At 51.9% G+C, this 15,968-nt stretch overlaps 9 protein-coding genes across 9 annotated transcripts in view; 6 read left to right on the forward strand and 3 right to left on the reverse strand.

The window, feature by feature from the left end:
• SEPMUDRAFT_146987 (uncharacterized protein) overlaps positions 1-677 on the forward strand; it is a 2,122-nt gene extending 1,445 nt beyond the window's left edge. The window contains exon 3 of the mRNA XM_016904008.1: positions 129-677. Coding sequence (XP_016763106.1) covers positions 129-365 — 237 coding nt within the window. The 3' untranslated portion in view covers positions 366-677. The remainder of the gene's footprint in view (positions 1-128) is intronic.
• Positions 678-956: 279 nt separating this feature from the next.
• SEPMUDRAFT_59315 (NAD(P)-binding protein) lies at positions 957-1,935 on the forward strand (the record flags this gene model as incomplete). The annotated part of the gene is made up of 1 exon (XM_016909489.1): positions 957-1,935. Exon 1 carries the CDS (start codon positions 1,015-1,017, stop codon positions 1,933-1,935), a length of 921 nt encoding a protein of 306 aa, XP_016763107.1. The 5' UTR covers positions 957-1,014.
• Positions 1,936-2,220: 285 nt separating this feature from the next.
• Positions 2,221-3,696, forward strand: SEPMUDRAFT_146988 (uncharacterized protein; the record flags this gene model as incomplete). The annotated part of the gene is made up of 1 exon (XM_016904009.1): positions 2,221-3,696. A coding segment is annotated over exon 1 (1,416 nt), but the record flags the coding sequence as incomplete, so codon positions are not given.
• On the forward strand, positions 3,693-6,538 carry SEPMUDRAFT_146990 (NAD_binding_2-domain-containing protein). Its single transcript, XM_016904010.1, has 2 exons — positions 3,693-5,230; positions 5,502-6,538. The coding sequence occupies exons 1-2, from the start codon at positions 5,031-5,033 to the stop codon at positions 6,367-6,369; spliced, it is 1,068 nt and encodes a 355-aa protein (XP_016763109.1). The 5' UTR covers positions 3,693-5,030; the 3' UTR covers positions 6,370-6,538.
• A 19-nt stretch (positions 6,539-6,557) lies between these two features.
• On the reverse strand, positions 6,558-8,746 carry SEPMUDRAFT_146991 (CAP_N-domain-containing protein). The gene is made up of 2 exons (XM_016904011.1): positions 8,422-8,746; positions 6,558-8,230 (listed from the first exon to the last, which is right to left on the reverse strand). Exons 1-2 carry the CDS (start codon positions 8,466-8,468, stop codon positions 6,631-6,633), a joined length of 1,647 nt encoding a protein of 548 aa, XP_016763110.1. The 5' UTR covers positions 8,469-8,746; the 3' UTR covers positions 6,558-6,630.
• A 554-nt stretch (positions 8,747-9,300) lies between these two features.
• On the reverse strand, positions 9,301-10,720 carry SEPMUDRAFT_130763 (uncharacterized protein; the record flags this gene model as incomplete). Its single annotated transcript, XM_016902373.1, has 5 exons — positions 10,172-10,720; positions 9,980-10,111; positions 9,799-9,929; positions 9,601-9,742; positions 9,301-9,518 (listed from the first exon to the last, which is right to left on the reverse strand). Exons 1-5 carry the CDS (start codon positions 10,416-10,418, stop codon positions 9,301-9,303), a joined length of 870 nt encoding a protein of 289 aa, XP_016763111.1. The 5' UTR covers positions 10,419-10,720.
• On the reverse strand, positions 10,300-10,720 carry SEPMUDRAFT_146992 (uncharacterized protein; the record flags this gene model as incomplete). The annotated part of the gene is made up of 1 exon (XM_016904012.1): positions 10,300-10,720. One exon carries the CDS (start codon positions 10,715-10,717, stop codon positions 10,523-10,525), a length of 195 nt encoding a protein of 64 aa, XP_016763112.1. The 3' UTR covers positions 10,300-10,522.
• A 1,207-nt stretch (positions 10,721-11,927) lies between these two features.
• Positions 11,928-12,227, forward strand: SEPMUDRAFT_114121 (uncharacterized protein; the record flags this gene model as incomplete). Its single annotated transcript, XM_016901076.1, has 2 exons — positions 11,928-11,988; positions 12,049-12,227. The coding sequence occupies 2 exons, from the start codon at positions 11,928-11,930 to the stop codon at positions 12,225-12,227; spliced, it is 240 nt and encodes a 79-aa protein (XP_016763113.1).
• An 863-nt stretch (positions 12,228-13,090) lies between these two features.
• SEPMUDRAFT_146993 (Ribokinase-like protein) lies at positions 13,091-14,598 on the forward strand. The gene is made up of 2 exons (XM_016904013.1): positions 13,091-13,310; positions 13,465-14,598. The coding sequence occupies exons 1-2, from the start codon at positions 13,165-13,167 to the stop codon at positions 14,378-14,380; spliced, it is 1,062 nt and encodes a 353-aa protein (XP_016763114.1). The 5' UTR covers positions 13,091-13,164; the 3' UTR covers positions 14,381-14,598.
• Positions 14,599-15,968: the final 1,370 nt, after the last annotated feature.

The following is a 15,968-nucleotide window of genomic DNA, read 5'->3' on the forward strand; positions in this document are numbered from 1 at the left end:
AAGAGCCACTCGCGCCATTATCACACCCTCTCTCTCTCTCTCTCTCTCTCTCTCTCTCTCTCTCTCTCTCTCTTGTTTTCATCATCAATATTATATTCCACTAACACAACCCTCTCACTTCTCTCCAGGTCGTCATTGCAGGCAACAAGCTCATCGCATCCGCCAACGACAAGGTCGAAATCTGGAAATCGCAGAAAGAGCTCGGAAAGATTATCAACAAGGTCATCTTGACCAACAATGATGTCCTCGATAAGCCCTATCCGGCTACAAACCCTTATGCTCCCGAAATTCAGGGACAGGCGAAGAAATTGCAGACGGAGGCGATCAAGGTCATGAAGTTGATTCAGAATGCCGAGACGGAGTAGGGCAGTGTGGGAATGAAGGAAAAAAAAAACCGGAAGAGGGTCCGTCTGCTGCTATTGAGCGATTCTATAGAATACGCTGGGATGGGGTTCGAGATGGTGAGGAATTTGTAGAGCAGTAAGCTAGACGATGATTACTTTGAGTACTTCCAGGTGGATGAAGCTATTGTATAGCGGTTTTGCTGGACTGCAGGGCTTGCTTGTTCCTCTATGGGATACCTGGCGCCGTAGATGAGAAGTAGAGGGTTACGATTGTTTGGATTCGTGGAGCCAAGCACAATACATGACAAAGCAATTTTGCTGAGCTGCAATTACAGATGTCGATTTTACTCTGCTCACTGAATGTCTTTACCGGGTAAGGTAGGTACATTATAATCATTATTAATGAGTCGGACGCACATGAGGCACGTTATAAGGTACCGAGGAGGTAAGGTACCAGCTCTACTCCTTTTCAGCTGCGGTGCGGTGTCTTCAAAGCGCCACCGCAATTGCGTAACAGTAACACAGCGCTGATTAAGGCAAGTCTATGTAAGGTACCGTACATACCTAGGTAGGCAGGAGGTAGGAGGTAATCGCGTTTTAATACGCTCGTCTCATTCACCACAACGTCTCAACATCAAAACCACATACTGCCTTACGCCCTTGAGCCGAAATGACTGACTTCACTCGGATCTTCCGGCGGACCACGTACGCTACCATCAGTCCAAGCAACCCTGGCAACACCCAGACTGGGCGTACAGTCTTGATTATTGGTGCCTCTGAAGGAGTCGGCCTCGATATTGCCAAAGCATTCTGCGAAGCGAACGCCAAAGCAGTCATCATCTCCTCACGGTCCAAAGCGAAACTTGATGTTGCTACGGCCAGCCTCAAGCAGATTGTACCTAGCTGCGATGTCAGCTCAATTGTCTCCGATGCTGCGGATATCGGCCAAATTGAGAGTCTGTGGCAACAGCTTGCTGAAGCAGGGACCTTGATTGATGTTCTTGTGCTCAATGCAGCTGCATCAGACAACATCAACGAGCTGGATCCTCTCGAGGTAGCTAGATTCTTTCAAGCGAACGTGATTGCCAAACTGCATATCCTGCATCGCTTCCAGAACCAGAAGCATGGCCCATCAGCAAGGCCCATGGTCTTGATCGATATTTCGTCAGCGGCCTTACAAACCTACCCGCATCCCAGACTAGCACTCGGGTATCCTTCGACGAAAGCCGGCTTTTCAAACTACCTATGCCACTTGGCTGACATTGTGCCTGAGCCTTCGATGCGAATCATCAGCCTCCATCCAGGAGTCGTGTACACCTCTGCTGTAGAGCGAGCAAGCGGAGGTCGAGGCAAAGACTTGCCAATCTGGGACGATCCATCTCTTGCAGCACACATGGCTCTCTGGCTATCTTCGCCCGCTGCAGCATTTCTACATGGCAGGTTTATATGGGCAAACTGGGACGCGGACGAGCTCGTGGCGAGGAGGGAAGAGATTTTGAGCGATCATGGGTTGTTGAAAGTGGGCATTACAGGAGTGAAGAGCTTCAATATGCCAAAGTTGATGGAGAAATGTGCCGAATTTCCTGGTTGAAATTTGGGTCTTCGACCGTACTGAAGGCTGAGGCGTTGCTCTCAGTAGACCTTTGACTCGGAGAATTAGCTGTAGTAGACAAGGTTGTGTGAACAAGATACATGTAGTATTAGATGATAGCCCAGAATCAGATGATGATATAGAACGAAAAGGCCCAAAAGGGCCATCTCAATTCGCGTCATTTACGCGCGTGGTGTATTACCTAATAAGGCGCGCCTGCATCCACCTCAACTCAACAATGTCTCTAGGAGTCTAGACTCTCCCTGACAACCACTTCGTCGCCCTGTCGCGAGACTGTATCAGGTGCTTGAAGCGTGACGAGGACATGGCTTCAGCGCCCGGCGATGGACGACGATGATTTCTTCAGCGACGATGATCTGGACGGTATTCCAGATGCCACTCTGCAGCAGCTCGAGCAAGCCGCTGTCCAGAGGAACACCCAGGCGACCAGAAGCACATCTGTCGTGTCAGCACCGCCGCCACCACTGCGGAAGCAGGCGCATACCGCTGCAACTCTCAATCGTCCTGGCAGTGTGAGCAAGAACCTGCCATGGCGGCCTCCACAGCCCTCGCGGCCAAGTCAGCCAAAGGTCGCCAGTGCGCCGCCAGCAAGCGCTCCACGCCCACCTTCTTCAGACTATGGCTACGATGATGAGGATGTAATAGATCTCGATGAGCCATCTATGGTCATACACCCGGCTTCACGGCCGGGGCCGAGCAGATCGGCATATAAACCACAGAACCCCACTGTCCGATATGGTGCGAAGCAACCAGCAGAGCTTGATGCTGAAACAGCTGCAGCTTTTGCGGCTGCAGACCAAGAGCTGGGTGGCAGTCAGTGGAGCTTGGTTCCGAAACCACAGCCCGCACAGTCTGCGCAGCAGGCAGGACCTTCAATTGACTTATCTGCTATGCAGGCGCGTATCGCAGAGCTTGAGGCAGAGCAAGCCAGGCTGAGACAGTCGGAACATCAGGCTAAAGAGGCAGCTCGTGTCAAGCAAGGTGAACTTGCCATAGTGCGTGGCAACCAAGAGAAGATCACGAAACAGTATGAAGCACGGATATCTGTCATGCAGAGACTTCATGCCGAGGAAGCAGCAAAGACAAAGGCCGAGCTTGAGATGCAAAGAAAGGAGCGCGAGAAGATGCAGACGGATAACAAGTTCTTGCAGCACGACCTGGCGCGTGAAGCTGAGCGTGCGAACAGAGTCAATGGTCCTAACCGACCCAAAAGCACTCTGCAAGGAACACCACGAAAAAGCCGAAGAGGTGCTCGTGGAGATGGCTTTGATGATGACGAAGTCCGCATGGCAAGCCCAAGCAGGAGCTTCAACCGAGATAAGTCTCGAGGTGATCAAACGCCAAAGACCGGTGCAAAGCGTAAGAGGCCTGCACATGATAGTCCTGTGGCTTTATCTTTCACGCAGCCGCCGCAAGCCCTTCGCACGGAGAGCACAGAACAAACGACCGCATCGACTGTCCCTGAACCCGTCGTAATCAAAGATACCAGGTACGAGCTCATGCAACTCATCTTGAACCACAGCCCTCACGAGGGACACGAGGCAACTGTGGAATCTCTAGCTAAGTACAGCTTCCCTTCGAAGCCTGGGAAGACCCTCTCTTCCATCTTCATTCACGACATCTCCTATCGTTCAGCTTCAGGTGATGACGATTTGCCACTCATTGTATCGAGAGCTCTACTCAAACTCTGGTCAGAATGTCTCGAGGACAAGTACTTTGCCCCCTTCTACATGATTCTGGATCTACTGCGCTTCGTACTTGAGACAGAGCGTTCGTTTGTCAAAGCGCAGTTACTCGAAGAAGTCATACCACTCTGCAGCCGGACCATCGACTTCATAGCCGTGCCGATCTCCAGGGCGTCCAAGAATCCAAATTTTGCTGCAAACATGGACGCCAAAGCGTTCAACAACTTGGCGGAAGAGCTTGACGTCGAGAGAGTCATGGAATTCTTGCACTCGCTATGTAGTGCTGCTTACCTGACTGCTGACTGCATTGGGACTTTTTGGAGCACGCTTGACTTTGGTTTTACTTTGCAGATGTTGGGTAAAGCACAACCTCGAAGCCAAATTACAGCGGTGTTGCAAATGCTGGCGACATCGGCTGCTGAGTCCACGTTCGGCATCATTTCACCAGATCCTCTCAAGCAACGCGAAGTCGAAAAGGCCATAGTGGAACGATTGACAAATTTGCTATTCGAGACTCCTGAAGCTCCCAAGGACGAAGAGCCGTATAGCATCGAAGAGATGCTGGAGCTGCGCGTTGAGGTGCTCAATGTGTTCCACAAGATGTGCTACACCGATCATGGCGGATTACTTTTAGTCCAACAGAAGAGCGCAATAGGAAGATTCATCCGCTTCCTTGACGCCCAGATGAGTCGACTGTACCAGGTCAGACCTACGGTAGGCATGCAGCCCAGATCTGATGGGCGCCTCGAATGTCACGATCTCATCGTCAAGTCGATCAACATGGTTGTGCGAATCCTTCACCATTTACTGCGTACCTACGAAGTGGAAGTGGTGCCAAAACTGCATGTAGTGCATGGTGGCTACCACAAGTTCCTCGTCAGTCTTACCCGTGTTGCCTTTAGTGAGCAATTGGTCCTCGAAGCTGGGATCGAAGAGGAAGTTGCTGAAGCCGCCCATAATATTCTGGATAACGTACTAGGTCCTGAAGATGGAGATGCCGTGATGAAAGCTATTGAGACGCCCAGGGGCACCAGAAGCTCGACTACAGAGAAGGCTACTACGACTGGTGGAGCCGATATGAGTCCAGAGGGGGATGATACGACCATGAGTGAGCTGGGCTGAGGCCAGTCTTCTTCACAGACGGCAACAACAATTTTGGACCAACCGCTCAATCGTCTGAGTCTCAACTCGCAACCCGTCACTCCGATAGTCCCGAAACAGAGCCGCAGACGTCAGCAGCTCTTCCGAGCTCGGACACAGTTCGCGGGGTTCGAAACCCAAAGACATGCCATGCTGCTGTAGAGAGTCGACGACATCTGGGGAAGCTCTCACTTGTTGTCGGTGCCTCCTCATTGCTGTCTTTCTACTGTTCGCGACTGAATCTGCAAGATGGCAGACCTTCCCAAAACCATAGGTTGGATCGGGCTTGGCCTGATGGGCTATCCCATGGCTCGCAATCTCGTCAAGAAAATGAGCAGCGACACTCATTTTCACGTCTACGACGTGGTACAGGAGAATGTGGATAAATTTGTGAACGATGGAGAGGGAAGAGCACACGCATGCACGAGCTGCAAAGAAGTGGCAGATAAGTCCGTATGAATACGCTGCAATTCCCCAGTCTCATGCTTTACATTTTCCATGATCGATTCGGATCGCGATCTTCTCGGGTGCCTTCTACAGTCTTCCCGATCTGCTAGCGCTCTGGCCTGCTAAAGTGATAGCAAGCCTGGTGGCATAGTCGGCGGTGGAAGTGAAAGATCACGAACGGAAAGCGTCAAGAAGTTTCGTATCGACTCCGAGGAGGCCGCGATGTGAAGAGACGGGTAGAAAATGGTTACTAACATTGCTTGCCATCACTCAGGATCTAATCCTTTCCATGGTACCAGAAGGTGCGCACGTCAAACGAGTATACCTCGACCCCGAAACTGGCGTCCTCCTCTCCTCCCTCAACACCAAAATCCTGATCGATTGCTCCACAATCGACACTGCCTCCTCCCTCGCCGTCCGCGAAGCCACCCTCTCCACCCACCCACAAGCCACCTTCTACGACGCCCCCGTCTCAGGCGGCGTCCTCGGCGCCGAAAAGGGCACATTAACATTCATGCTCGGCTGCAGCCAAAGCGACCCTCACCTCCCTCTCCTCGACGCCCTATTCCGTCTCATGGGCAACCCGTCAGCCATCTTCCCCGCCGGCGGACCCTCTCTCGGCCTCACGGCCAAACTCTGCAACAATTACTGTTCAGGCCTCATCGCCATCGCCGTCTCCGAAGCCATGAACATCGGCATCCGCTCCGGAATGGACCCTCGCATCCTCGCTAACATCTTCCACACTTCGACCGCCCAAAGCGCTATTTGCGACGACTGGAATCCCGTCCCCGGTCTCTGTCCCACGGCTCCCGCGAGTCAGAATTATCAAGGCGGATTTCGCGTACAACTCATGAAGAAGGATTTTGGACTTGCCGTCGAAATTGCCGAGCACGTTGGTGCGACTTTGGCGCTGGGAGGTCTTGGGTTGAAGGTATATGAGGAAGCGAGTCGGGATGAGAGGTATCGGGATTTGGATTCGAGAGTCGTGTATCGCTATTTGGATGGTGTGGAGAAGTGGAATGAGGAGGGGAAATTTGAGGAGCGCGTGGAGATGAAGAGGGATGAGACGAGGAGGTTGTTGAAGGTTGCGAGGGAGGTGGGGGAGAGGGGGACGGTGGAGAAGGCGAGGAATATTATGTGAGGAGGAGGAGGAGGTTGGAGGCCTGATGAGAGTTCTTGTTGTAGCATCTTCACTCCTCTACCAATCTCCGGCTGTGGCACTCAGAGAGGGCTTGTGGGGCGTAGGAGCTCTCTGCGACAATGGAGAACGCTCAGCATGCACAAGTAAAGAGAGAGAGAGAGAGAGAGAGAGGAAACGGTGGTTGGGTACGTGTTCTATGCAGTAGATTTGATTTCACGTACCAGTACATATTGCTACAATGTTACATCTCCTCAACCACGACTACCCAGCATGCTCGACAATTTCACTGACAAGCTTGCCATTCCGCACAAAGCTCCTCATCTGCTCAGGCAAAGGAGCCTCCTTGCTGTCATCCTCATCTGCAGTAGGCGGTAAAATGACGTTGATGGAGCTGCACTTGCTCGTGTAGACCTCTGTAGCCAGACTCTCGGCTCCCAGGTAGATGCTCGCTCCATCAACCTGGTCCAGCTGAATGGTAGGAACAGTGTTGGTGATTTGTATCGCAAAGTTGGGGCTCTTAATCACATCCACCGAAGAGACGAGCGTGTCTGCCAATATCTGCAACCTCGGGCAGTTGTCAATCGACACGGCATTGGCCTTGCCCTTGAGTATGATGGTCGTGTTTTTGCATTTTGTGATCAAGATGGATTGTGTCATGCTGACTTCGACCTCTATCGGCGCTGGAGGAGAATCGAAGTTCTCGATCAGCCACTTATTACCATCCAACTCTTTCTTGCCTTGCTTCGGCGCCGGTTTCGACGACGAGGTGCTGTTTTGCCGTAGACTTCCGGGCTTGGGCTTGATCGACGGGCCAGGGCTCTTGGACCTGCTGATATCGCCAGGCACAGCCGAGCTCGCGCGTAACGTGGGATTCTTGTGTGTCATCTGGCTCTTGTCGACCTTCTTCAGCCCGCTGGTTACAGACTCTCCCCTGTTCAGCTGATCGAAGACTGCGCCCATGTCGCTTCCGCTCTTAGCAGGAACCGGAGCACCACCTGGTGGGGGAGGCGGAGGCGGGACATTGTCAAATTTGGGGAGCGGTGGAGGTGGCGGAGGAGCCGGGCCACCTGCTGAAGGTGCTGGAGGCGCAGTGCCGTTCGTGGTGGGCACCTCGTCGGCTTCCCGCATCGCCTGTGCCGGATCGATGCCCGTAGAGTTCCATGTCACACCAGTCGGATAGTGCTTCTTAATGTACTCTTTCAGTGCTGTGAGCAGAGTATAGTAGGAGCGCACGAACGTCACATGTGCCTGATCGCCCTCCTTATGAGTCTTCAGGATCCTATTTCCGTACATCTGCGCGCCGCCTATCATCTCTCCGACCACGTCTGCTGGCTTGCCATCCATGACCAGCCATTGCAGCGTACTGATACCCTCTGCAATCATGGCCAGGTGCTCTTTCACGGGAGACCCGCGATTGCTGTCTTTGATGTCTCCTGCCGTGCCCAAGTCTTGCTGGAGGTCTTTCAGGAGCTCCATGAAGGTCTGAGACTGTGGATCGGGACGCTTCGCTTTCGTAGTCACCAGCAAAAACTTTCTCTGATCAGCAAAGCCCTTAGCAACTGCTGCTGCCTGCTCTTCCACCAACGGGTCCAGGCCTTTTGCTGCCTGCAAGAAGGCCGTCACTTCGCTGCCAATGATGGCGTCCATGTCGCTGATCGGGGCCGGCAGGGGTTCGACTGCCTTGATCGTTTGCTGGGAGACGGAGGGGGTCGCGGAGGGCAGCTCTGGAGCACTCGGTACAGCGGTCGTGCCCGCAGCAGCGTTAGAATTGTCCCATCCTGTGCCATCTGCTCGGGGAAGGCCGTCATATGCCTGTGAGGAAGCGGCGATGTCCTCTAGTCGAGAGGTTGCTGCCTCGAGCCTGCGAAGAAGCGCACTCAGCGGATTTGTCGATGGGACCACGGCCACGGGGCTGCCACTGCCGAAGTGCGCCTTGCTGTCCATGGCCGCCGACATTGTGATGGGAGTGGGGGATAGAGATAGAGAAGGCGGAGCGGTGGAGAGAGAGGTAGTAGTAGATGCAGAGGAAGTGAAGTGGTGATGTCGACGTACCTCTTGATCAAAGTGGTCAAGTTGTGCATTCCCGTGGCGGTAGCCATACTGTCCTGCACTTTCACACTGCGCGCTGCCGCTGGCGTGCGTGCGTGCGTTGCGTTGCGTCGTCTCGTGCACTCGTGACGGCGGTACCCAACCAGGAACGGGGCTGACAGCAAGGATGTGCGCGGGGAGCGGACGGACAGCTTCGGTACTCCTTTCGTCTAGAGGTATGTCTCACGTGAGTTGTGAAGTGCAGTGGTGAAGCTCGAGGCGGTGTTAGTGATGTTGATGATGATGAGGTGCCGGGCGCCGTGAAGAATGATGGAGATCAGGTATGCCCTGTGGCCTGTGGTTGTTTCAACTCCACGTCGTACTGTACCCTCCCTGGGCCTGGCCCTTTAGTTCTACCTCACTCGCAGCCGAGACACAACCCTTGTTTGCACCTTGCCGAATGCGGACGCTTGCTTGTGAAAACCCTGACAAAGCAGCTTTGTGCTTCATTCCCATCCTCATCTTCACACCTCTTTCAGTGTTATCTCGAGTGGAGATTGGAGAAACCATCATGATCACGCGATGCCGGAAGAAGCTGCTCGTGTTCTCGGCATTGTGCTCGTCGTGCGGATATACCACAAGGATCTTGGCAGTAGCGTGAGGCAGGCTACAACGGCCACAAGGGTCTACATACAGTATACCGTGGAAGAGAGTTCTTGCTTTGTCTTCGACGCACTACTACACGAAAGGACGGGCTAGGAGCTCATCGCTTATATGGTTCTCCAGGCCCGAGGAGTTCGCCTACTGTTTGCTACACCTAAATGGAGAAGTATGCACAGGATTAAAGGCTAGGTACAAACGCTTTCACTCGGAGTTCTTGATATTTTCATTTGTAATTATTATCTATATCCATGGCTTGATCCAAGGCTCATCGCCCACTGGTCGAGCGATCCAGTCATCCGGTGAGCTGAGGAAATCGTTGCTTGTTATCTGGCGTGATCGCGTCCATTCCAGCACCTCTGTATAATTCCTGCAAACTCGAGGATAATTGAAGTCTGGTAGCGGGCGAAGTTCTCCGTTATACAAACGATACCAGGAACTTCCCACGAGTCCCACATCCGCTACGCGACCATGTTAGCGGAATCGAGCGTACATGTATATATATATTGTGAAGTAGTGGGTGACGAGGTGCGTTGCACTCACCGGCACACATCAATCGCTGGCGAATAGCGTCGAGACAATGTGTCGTGTGTATTCTCAGACGGCTATCAGAGATGTTGTATCCTCCAATACCAGTGTCGCGGTAATATTCGTAATTCCAGTATAGTGACCTGCGTAGGTTGTTCTGCAAGAACTTAGTATACCAGCATGGTGGACACACAGCGAAGTAGTATCACTAACCAAGCAGTGGATACCGTGAATGGCTTCCACGTGAACGGGGTATTCAGCTCCATACTCGGGATTGAGATGGGCCATTTCAGGACGAAGACCCGCCTTGAGAGCATCCTCTTGGGACACCAAGACATTCTCTACTGCTTGACGTGTAAGCCGAAGTGTCCAGAGCCCCAGGGGCGTAACATACACGAGGCGCCTAGGTCATCCCACGCGGCATCGACTTCAGGGCTTGGTGGCTGTCGATATATATTGTGCTTCAGGAAAGGCAGGTCGAAGGAGGCAATGTATGGCGTCCGGTTCACATCACGAGGAATCGGAGCTGAGAAACTTATCAGTCTAGGCTCGAAAGCAGCTTCGGTCTGCTAGAAGGTCTACCCACATGGAAGAAGAAAGTCGTCAGATTGTTTTCTTGATAACGAAGCAACGAGAAACGCGGTTATGACTGCGACTGCCAAGTGCGTGCCGATGTACAAGACAACATTTCTCCATTGACGAGGGCTCTGGCCTCTTGCGACGTGTCCGAGTAGTGGCTTCGATGATTCCTTGCTGTTGCACGACGCATGGGACTCTACGTCGATGGGTAGAGCGTCGCCAGTAGAAACATCTGAGTATCTGGTGGGAGTCATGTATTCCGTGTTTACGTCACAATGATGGCAAGTCGTGCCTGGGCCTGAGATGTCACGAATGGGATCGAAAAAGGCTGCAGCAGTTGTTGTCTTCACCGACAAGTCTACGACTTCACGTTGTAGGAGCCGATTTCGGATAGTCTGGCTATTGATTGCAAGACAGAGTCATCAGCTGTCCGCGGAAAAATCAATAACTGTGGTAGTTGCGCGCCGCCCTTGTCCACCCTGGGCTGATGACCCTTTGATTTCTTCCCAGGACAGAGCACTGGGCGGACGAGGTGTCCTTGGATGCTGGCCATCCCAGTTGGTTCAGGGGGACTTCTCCCACTGTTGTCGACCTAGTTGCGGCTTGGAGCGTCGGGTTCGGTGTACATACATAGCAGGGCTGTTGTACCACGAGTCCACGACCTGCTCTGTTGTTCTCGGGTGTGAGACGAGGACGAAACTCACGAAAGTATGGTGTATGAACCTAGTAGCTTGGCAACGCTGCATCACTTACCTGCGTGAAGTGTAATTTTGCTTTATCGCTATCCCAATCGGGATTAGCGCCTCGCTCATAGAACATCCCATGCTTTCCATTCTCTCCAGCCGCGACCTCTCGATCTCTGGTATCTGGAGAATCAATCGATACCTAGGATACGTCCCTTGAGACAGACTTTTATCCACGCTGCACCCTGCACATGTCCTTGAACTGGCCCGTATACTCAGGCGCAGAGCAGGATATGTAGACTGATTTTTCGCACTGGCGAATGGAGACCACAGCTACCATAGCGGCCATAGCCCTCGATCGTGGCCATGCTCAGCGCCCCGGAGGGCGGAGGGTCCGGACAAGAATGAGGAGTACCTGACAAGCGCGAGAGGAGCAATCCCTGTGATCGCACATCAGTGAGCCAACACTGCTCAATTTCTGCACAGAACTGAGGTCACCATCTCCTCTGTATTGGCGTTCAAACCCTTCCCACAACAGAGAAATTCGAACATGTGAAGTTGTTAGCACCAAAGATTTATACACGCCGCATGAACTGGAAGTCACGCCAATGTTGGTTCGCTCTTCCAGCAGAGTAGAGCGATGGGCTGGAAGGTCTGTCTGTGCAAGGACAGGGCCTTGGGCTATACGATTACTGTGATCATGGGACATGCACTGAAGATCGAAGCATAATGTGAACCGCGTCCTCGCTTACAATCTATGTCACCGAGAGGTGGTATCGTCACTGCTGTGGTAGCCTGGCTTACTGTAGCATACCGCTGCAACTGATGGCTGGTAATGGGCCACACAAGGCTGGATTTCTGCAGGCAGAATTGTCGCATGGCCCGCATGGGACATCTGCCGATCCTGGAATGCGCGTGTACGCCAGTAACTGTCTGGGGATGCGGAAGAAGCGCACATCGCTACCGAGGCCGTGATGTATAATATATATAGACCCCTTCTCTTCTGGTTTTCAACAATAGCAGCACAAAGACTCCGGAGGCTCCTAACTACACCATCGATCACACGTTCAATAGCACGAGATGCAAGGCGCCTGGACACTATTTTCGCTGCTAGCGATAGCTGCCGCACTACCAATAGAAGGTATGTTTCAACGCGGCGCAGGTTCGACGTCTGGCGTAAGTCTGTTAACCTGCTTGGTAGGCGGCATCAAGACGGGCCAGGATTTGAAGCCACGGGCAGCTGAAGTTGACACACCTGCCGGAGTGCAAATCGTGAAGCGCACCGACAACAGCGAAAAGAAGAGAAGTGGCCTCGCCAAATTCGCTTTCTACGATGAACCTTTGTTCTATCCGGGCGCATATCCAGAAGAGCAGAAGTGAAAAGAATACGAAAGCTTGAAAGGGCCCTTGGAGTGTGATAGCAAGGAGCCACAATGGCAGACGAGGGCGCTCTTTTTCACCCAACCACCCTGGTTTCTTCCGCGTATCAGCGCTCGATTATCTTCGGATAAAATGCGGGGCGTATTTACTTTGAATGCTTTGTCGGGACAGTACTGGACGGAGTGGTCTCAATCTGTCTGTTTTCGAATGCGTTTTCGTCCAGGACCTCTGGAAGGTATCCTCCCACAAGATCAGCATTTCTTCCTGCGTTGCCTTGGCACCACTCTTTTGCGCTTCTCCGGTTTTCATAGTGCATCATCGCTGTCGTTGCTCATGCTGGCCAAGTAGCGCCGAGACTGTGTGTAGAAGAGAAAATTGACTGGGAGTAAGTCTCGTTACACTTTCAGACAGTATAGCGGCAGTACTGAAGCATTTCCAGTCCTATTATCATCTCTTTCTTGTACTGCCATAGCTCATACGTAGTCAACTAAATCCTGTGGTTTGTGTATGACGAGGAGGTTACCGGGAAGTAAACATGTGTGTCTTGGTACGGCGTCCATAGCTCTTTCGCAGAATGGAATCTCTCCACAAGTACGTTGCATTCTCTAGCTTCCGGTTGCTTCAGGTATGCAGGAGGGTGGCATTCGTTTTACAGGCTCCCCCAACAGGAGGGAAGGATTATGCTAAACTCGTTGGCTCAATGTAAGAAGCACTTCAAGCTCAGGTATACCGTATAGGCGCGTTTGGTGAATACGAGTATTTCATATCGATTCGGCCCGATGCGACGGATACTCCCGAAGTGCCACCCGGCGACTTTGGAAGTTGCGATACCTCCACATGTGCACATCATGTGAGGTGAAGTCCAGCAACGACCTGGTCTGGTGAGTGAGGTGAGGCGGACTCTTCTTTAACAGTATCGCGCTCAAAACTCTTCGTCATGACATCCTCAACAAAGCGGACAGTCCCTATCGACTTTTGTACTCTTGGCATGTTCATCATTGACGAGATCCACCCTCCCAAGGAAGCACCAAACCAAGAACCCCAACTCAATGTTATAGGGGGCGCGGGAACGTACAGTGCAATGTGAGTTGACCCGGCGGCTGCTGGATGAAATAGCGTAGATTCTCGTATTTCGGCCTAACGTGTTCGCCTCGGCGGTAGGCTCGAAACTGAGCCCATCATGGTTCTCAAATGGCATATTCAAGACTCCAGCTTACCTCTGACTGCTCATTTCTAGTGGTGCTCGCCTTTTCTCCCCGCCTCCGCATTCACACTCCGTTGGCTGGATAGTGGATGCTGGCAATGACTTTCCAGATGAATTGCGCGCAACCATCCGCTCGTGGAAAACTGGGGCGCTCATCAGAGACAGAGCTGCACCGACCACGCGCGGCTGGAATGGATACTCTGGTAACCAGCATCGCGCCTTCAAGTACCTGACTGAGAAGAAACGTTTGACAGCGGACGATTTGACTTCGGATCTTGCACTAGCGCGATCATTCCACCTGATCTGCAGTCCTTTACGGGCCATTGATCAAGTGAATGGGGTCATCTCTAAGCGTGCCTCTATGCACGACAGTCTCAGCATCCGAGAACAGTCGAGACCGGTGTTCATCTGGGAACCTGTGCCGGATTTATGCACACCTGAAGAGTTACCCAATACATTTACAGCTCTCCGATATGTAGATGTAATTAGCCCCAACCATGAAGAGCTGGCCGCAATGTTCTCTTTCACACATCCTCTAGAGGGACCCTCGAAAGCCGCCATCGAAAGCCACGCTCAGCAATTGCTCGATGCGGGCATAGGACCAGACAAGCAAGGAGCTGTTGTTGTTCGTGCAGGAGCAGAAGGATGTTTTGTGCTATCAGCAACACAGAGACTATGGCTACCCGCATACCATACAGACGCCAGCCGTGTCGTGGATCCCACCGGTGGCGGTAACGGTTTTCTCGGTGGGCTTGCAGTCGGCCTGGTGAGGACCAACTTCGACGTGGTGGAAGCTGCGAAATGGGGCAACATTGCTTCGAGTTTCACGATTGAACAGGTGGGTATGCCTGTCTTGGAAACTTCTGCAGATGAAGATGGGGCACAGGAGAAGTGGAATGGAGCAAGTGTACAGCAGAGACTTGCGGAGTATCGAGAACGTACTCTATAATGTCCGAAAGCTGGTGTGCCCACTTTCTTTCAATCGGACGCTTCAGATCCTTCTGTTCACGTCTTTCTGACCTAAACCTCCATCAACCTCGTCGGAAGGTATTTCTATCACTAGTAACCAAGCAGACTTCCGTGTCTCAGTAGGTAGGCCGTGCCGTAAACCTACCTACCTCTAGGTAAGGTAGTCTCCAAACACGAAGTAAAAAAAAAGACAACGACAAATCGCACTACATGCTTCTCAACCGCTATGTGATTCTCAAAATACATGCATGTGGCATGATTACCTACCTTAGGTACCTCAAAAAGTATTGCATTTACAGGTACCTTAGGTACATATAGCCTCGAGGTATATTATCGCGTCCTAAACAAACAAAAAAAAAGACAGTTCATCAGACTCGCAACTCTTATTCCTCCGTCCAATACACTTACTCAGTTCAAGCCGAGCATCTTAATACCTTGCCTACCTTACCTTACCTTACCTACCTACCGTACACACTCGCATTCGCATTCGCAAGCGACATACATAGCAAGTAAAAATCCTCCCTTACCCTTATTATTCTTACTAAACTACCCTTACCCTCATCCTAGGTACTGTATATACCTTAGCTATGAAAAAAAAACAAGGACAGTAGGTAGGTTTTCAAGGGTATGTGACTTTGAACAGACTGTAGTACTAGAGGAAACAGCCATTAGCGTCTGTAGTTTGAGAATCCAATGCTGTGCCGGCTAGCGGTGTGAGATGATGGATTAGGTAGGTAGGTTATAGTTGGGTTTGTATATCGGACGGGTAGGTTGGTTTGCGATTCATATTTGCCTTGGAGGAAGGTTAGTTGTATAGGCAGGTGTAGATGAAGAAGGTTGGGGAAGTGGGTCTGACTATAGGAGGTACCTATAGCTGATATGGGGACTTTTCTGCCTGAGGTTTAGAGTGAGATGAATTTATACGGCGTACGAACGGGCGATACCTACAGGTACCCACCTACCTACCTACCTACCTACCTCTTACCATCTCGAAAAATACATGTACCTACGGAGGTAGGGTACTCTGAGAGCAAGATGGGGGCTTTGCTTTGCAGTCCACCAACCAACCAACCAACTGACCACGGAACCTTACATGTACCTACCTAGGTACCCACCTGACCTACCTACCTGACCTACCAGTAAGCCCAAATACATGTACCCAGCAACGAACACTTCTCAGCAGTAAAGCGAGATTTTCCGAACCAAGCCCCATAACTGAATCTGTTCGGGGAATTTCCAACCCAGAGATCAGCGAGACGGTTAGGTAGACGAAAAGTGCCGTCGCTGTCTGAACATGGAACTTTGCGACCTTTGACAAACAAAAAGGGTCCAGGTATATGGAAATACACATCCGCGCTGGGCACGTCGTAGCCGCTTCAGCGTCGAACGAAAGAAAGTCAAGCTGTAACTCCAAGTCTTGAGGTCTTTTGGCGTCGTGGTGGTATATGCTTGGAGTGGCACTACTGGAGAGGTAAGAGGTACTACAGTATACCTAGTACAGCGAACATGCCAAGTTTATGAATGAAATGTCATCGTGCAGATGGAAATCTCTCCCCAACCCCTGTCGC

Source organism: Sphaerulina musiva (genome assembly GCF_000320565.1).
Source record: "Sphaerulina musiva SO2202 unplaced genomic scaffold SEPMUscaffold_2, whole genome shotgun sequence".
NCBI classification, from domain to species: domain Eukaryota; kingdom Fungi; phylum Ascomycota; class Dothideomycetes; order Mycosphaerellales; family Mycosphaerellaceae; genus Sphaerulina; species Sphaerulina musiva.

Coding starts and splice junctions, on each gene's coding strand:
- SEPMUDRAFT_146990 (XM_016904010.1), top strand. CDS start 5,031: ATGGCAGACCTTCCCAAAACCATAGGTTGGATCGGGCTTGGCCTGATG. Junction 5,231..5,501: donor TGCAAAGAAGTGGCAGATAA/GTCCGTATGAAT, acceptor TGCCATCACTCA/GGATCTAATCCTTTCCATGG.
- SEPMUDRAFT_146991 (XM_016904011.1), bottom strand. CDS start 8,468: ATGGCTACCGCCACGGGAATGCACAACTTGACCACTTTGATCAAGAG. Junction 8,231..8,421: donor TTGACCACTTTGATCAAGAG/GTACGTCGACAT, acceptor GCTTCTTCGCAG/GCTCGAGGCAGCAACCTCTC.
- SEPMUDRAFT_146993 (XM_016904013.1), top strand. CDS start 13,165: ATGACATCCTCAACAAAGCGGACAGTCCCTATCGACTTTTGTACTCTT. Junction 13,311..13,464: donor GCGGGAACGTACAGTGCAAT/GTGAGTTGACCC, acceptor GCTCATTTCTAG/TGGTGCTCGCCTTTTCTCCC.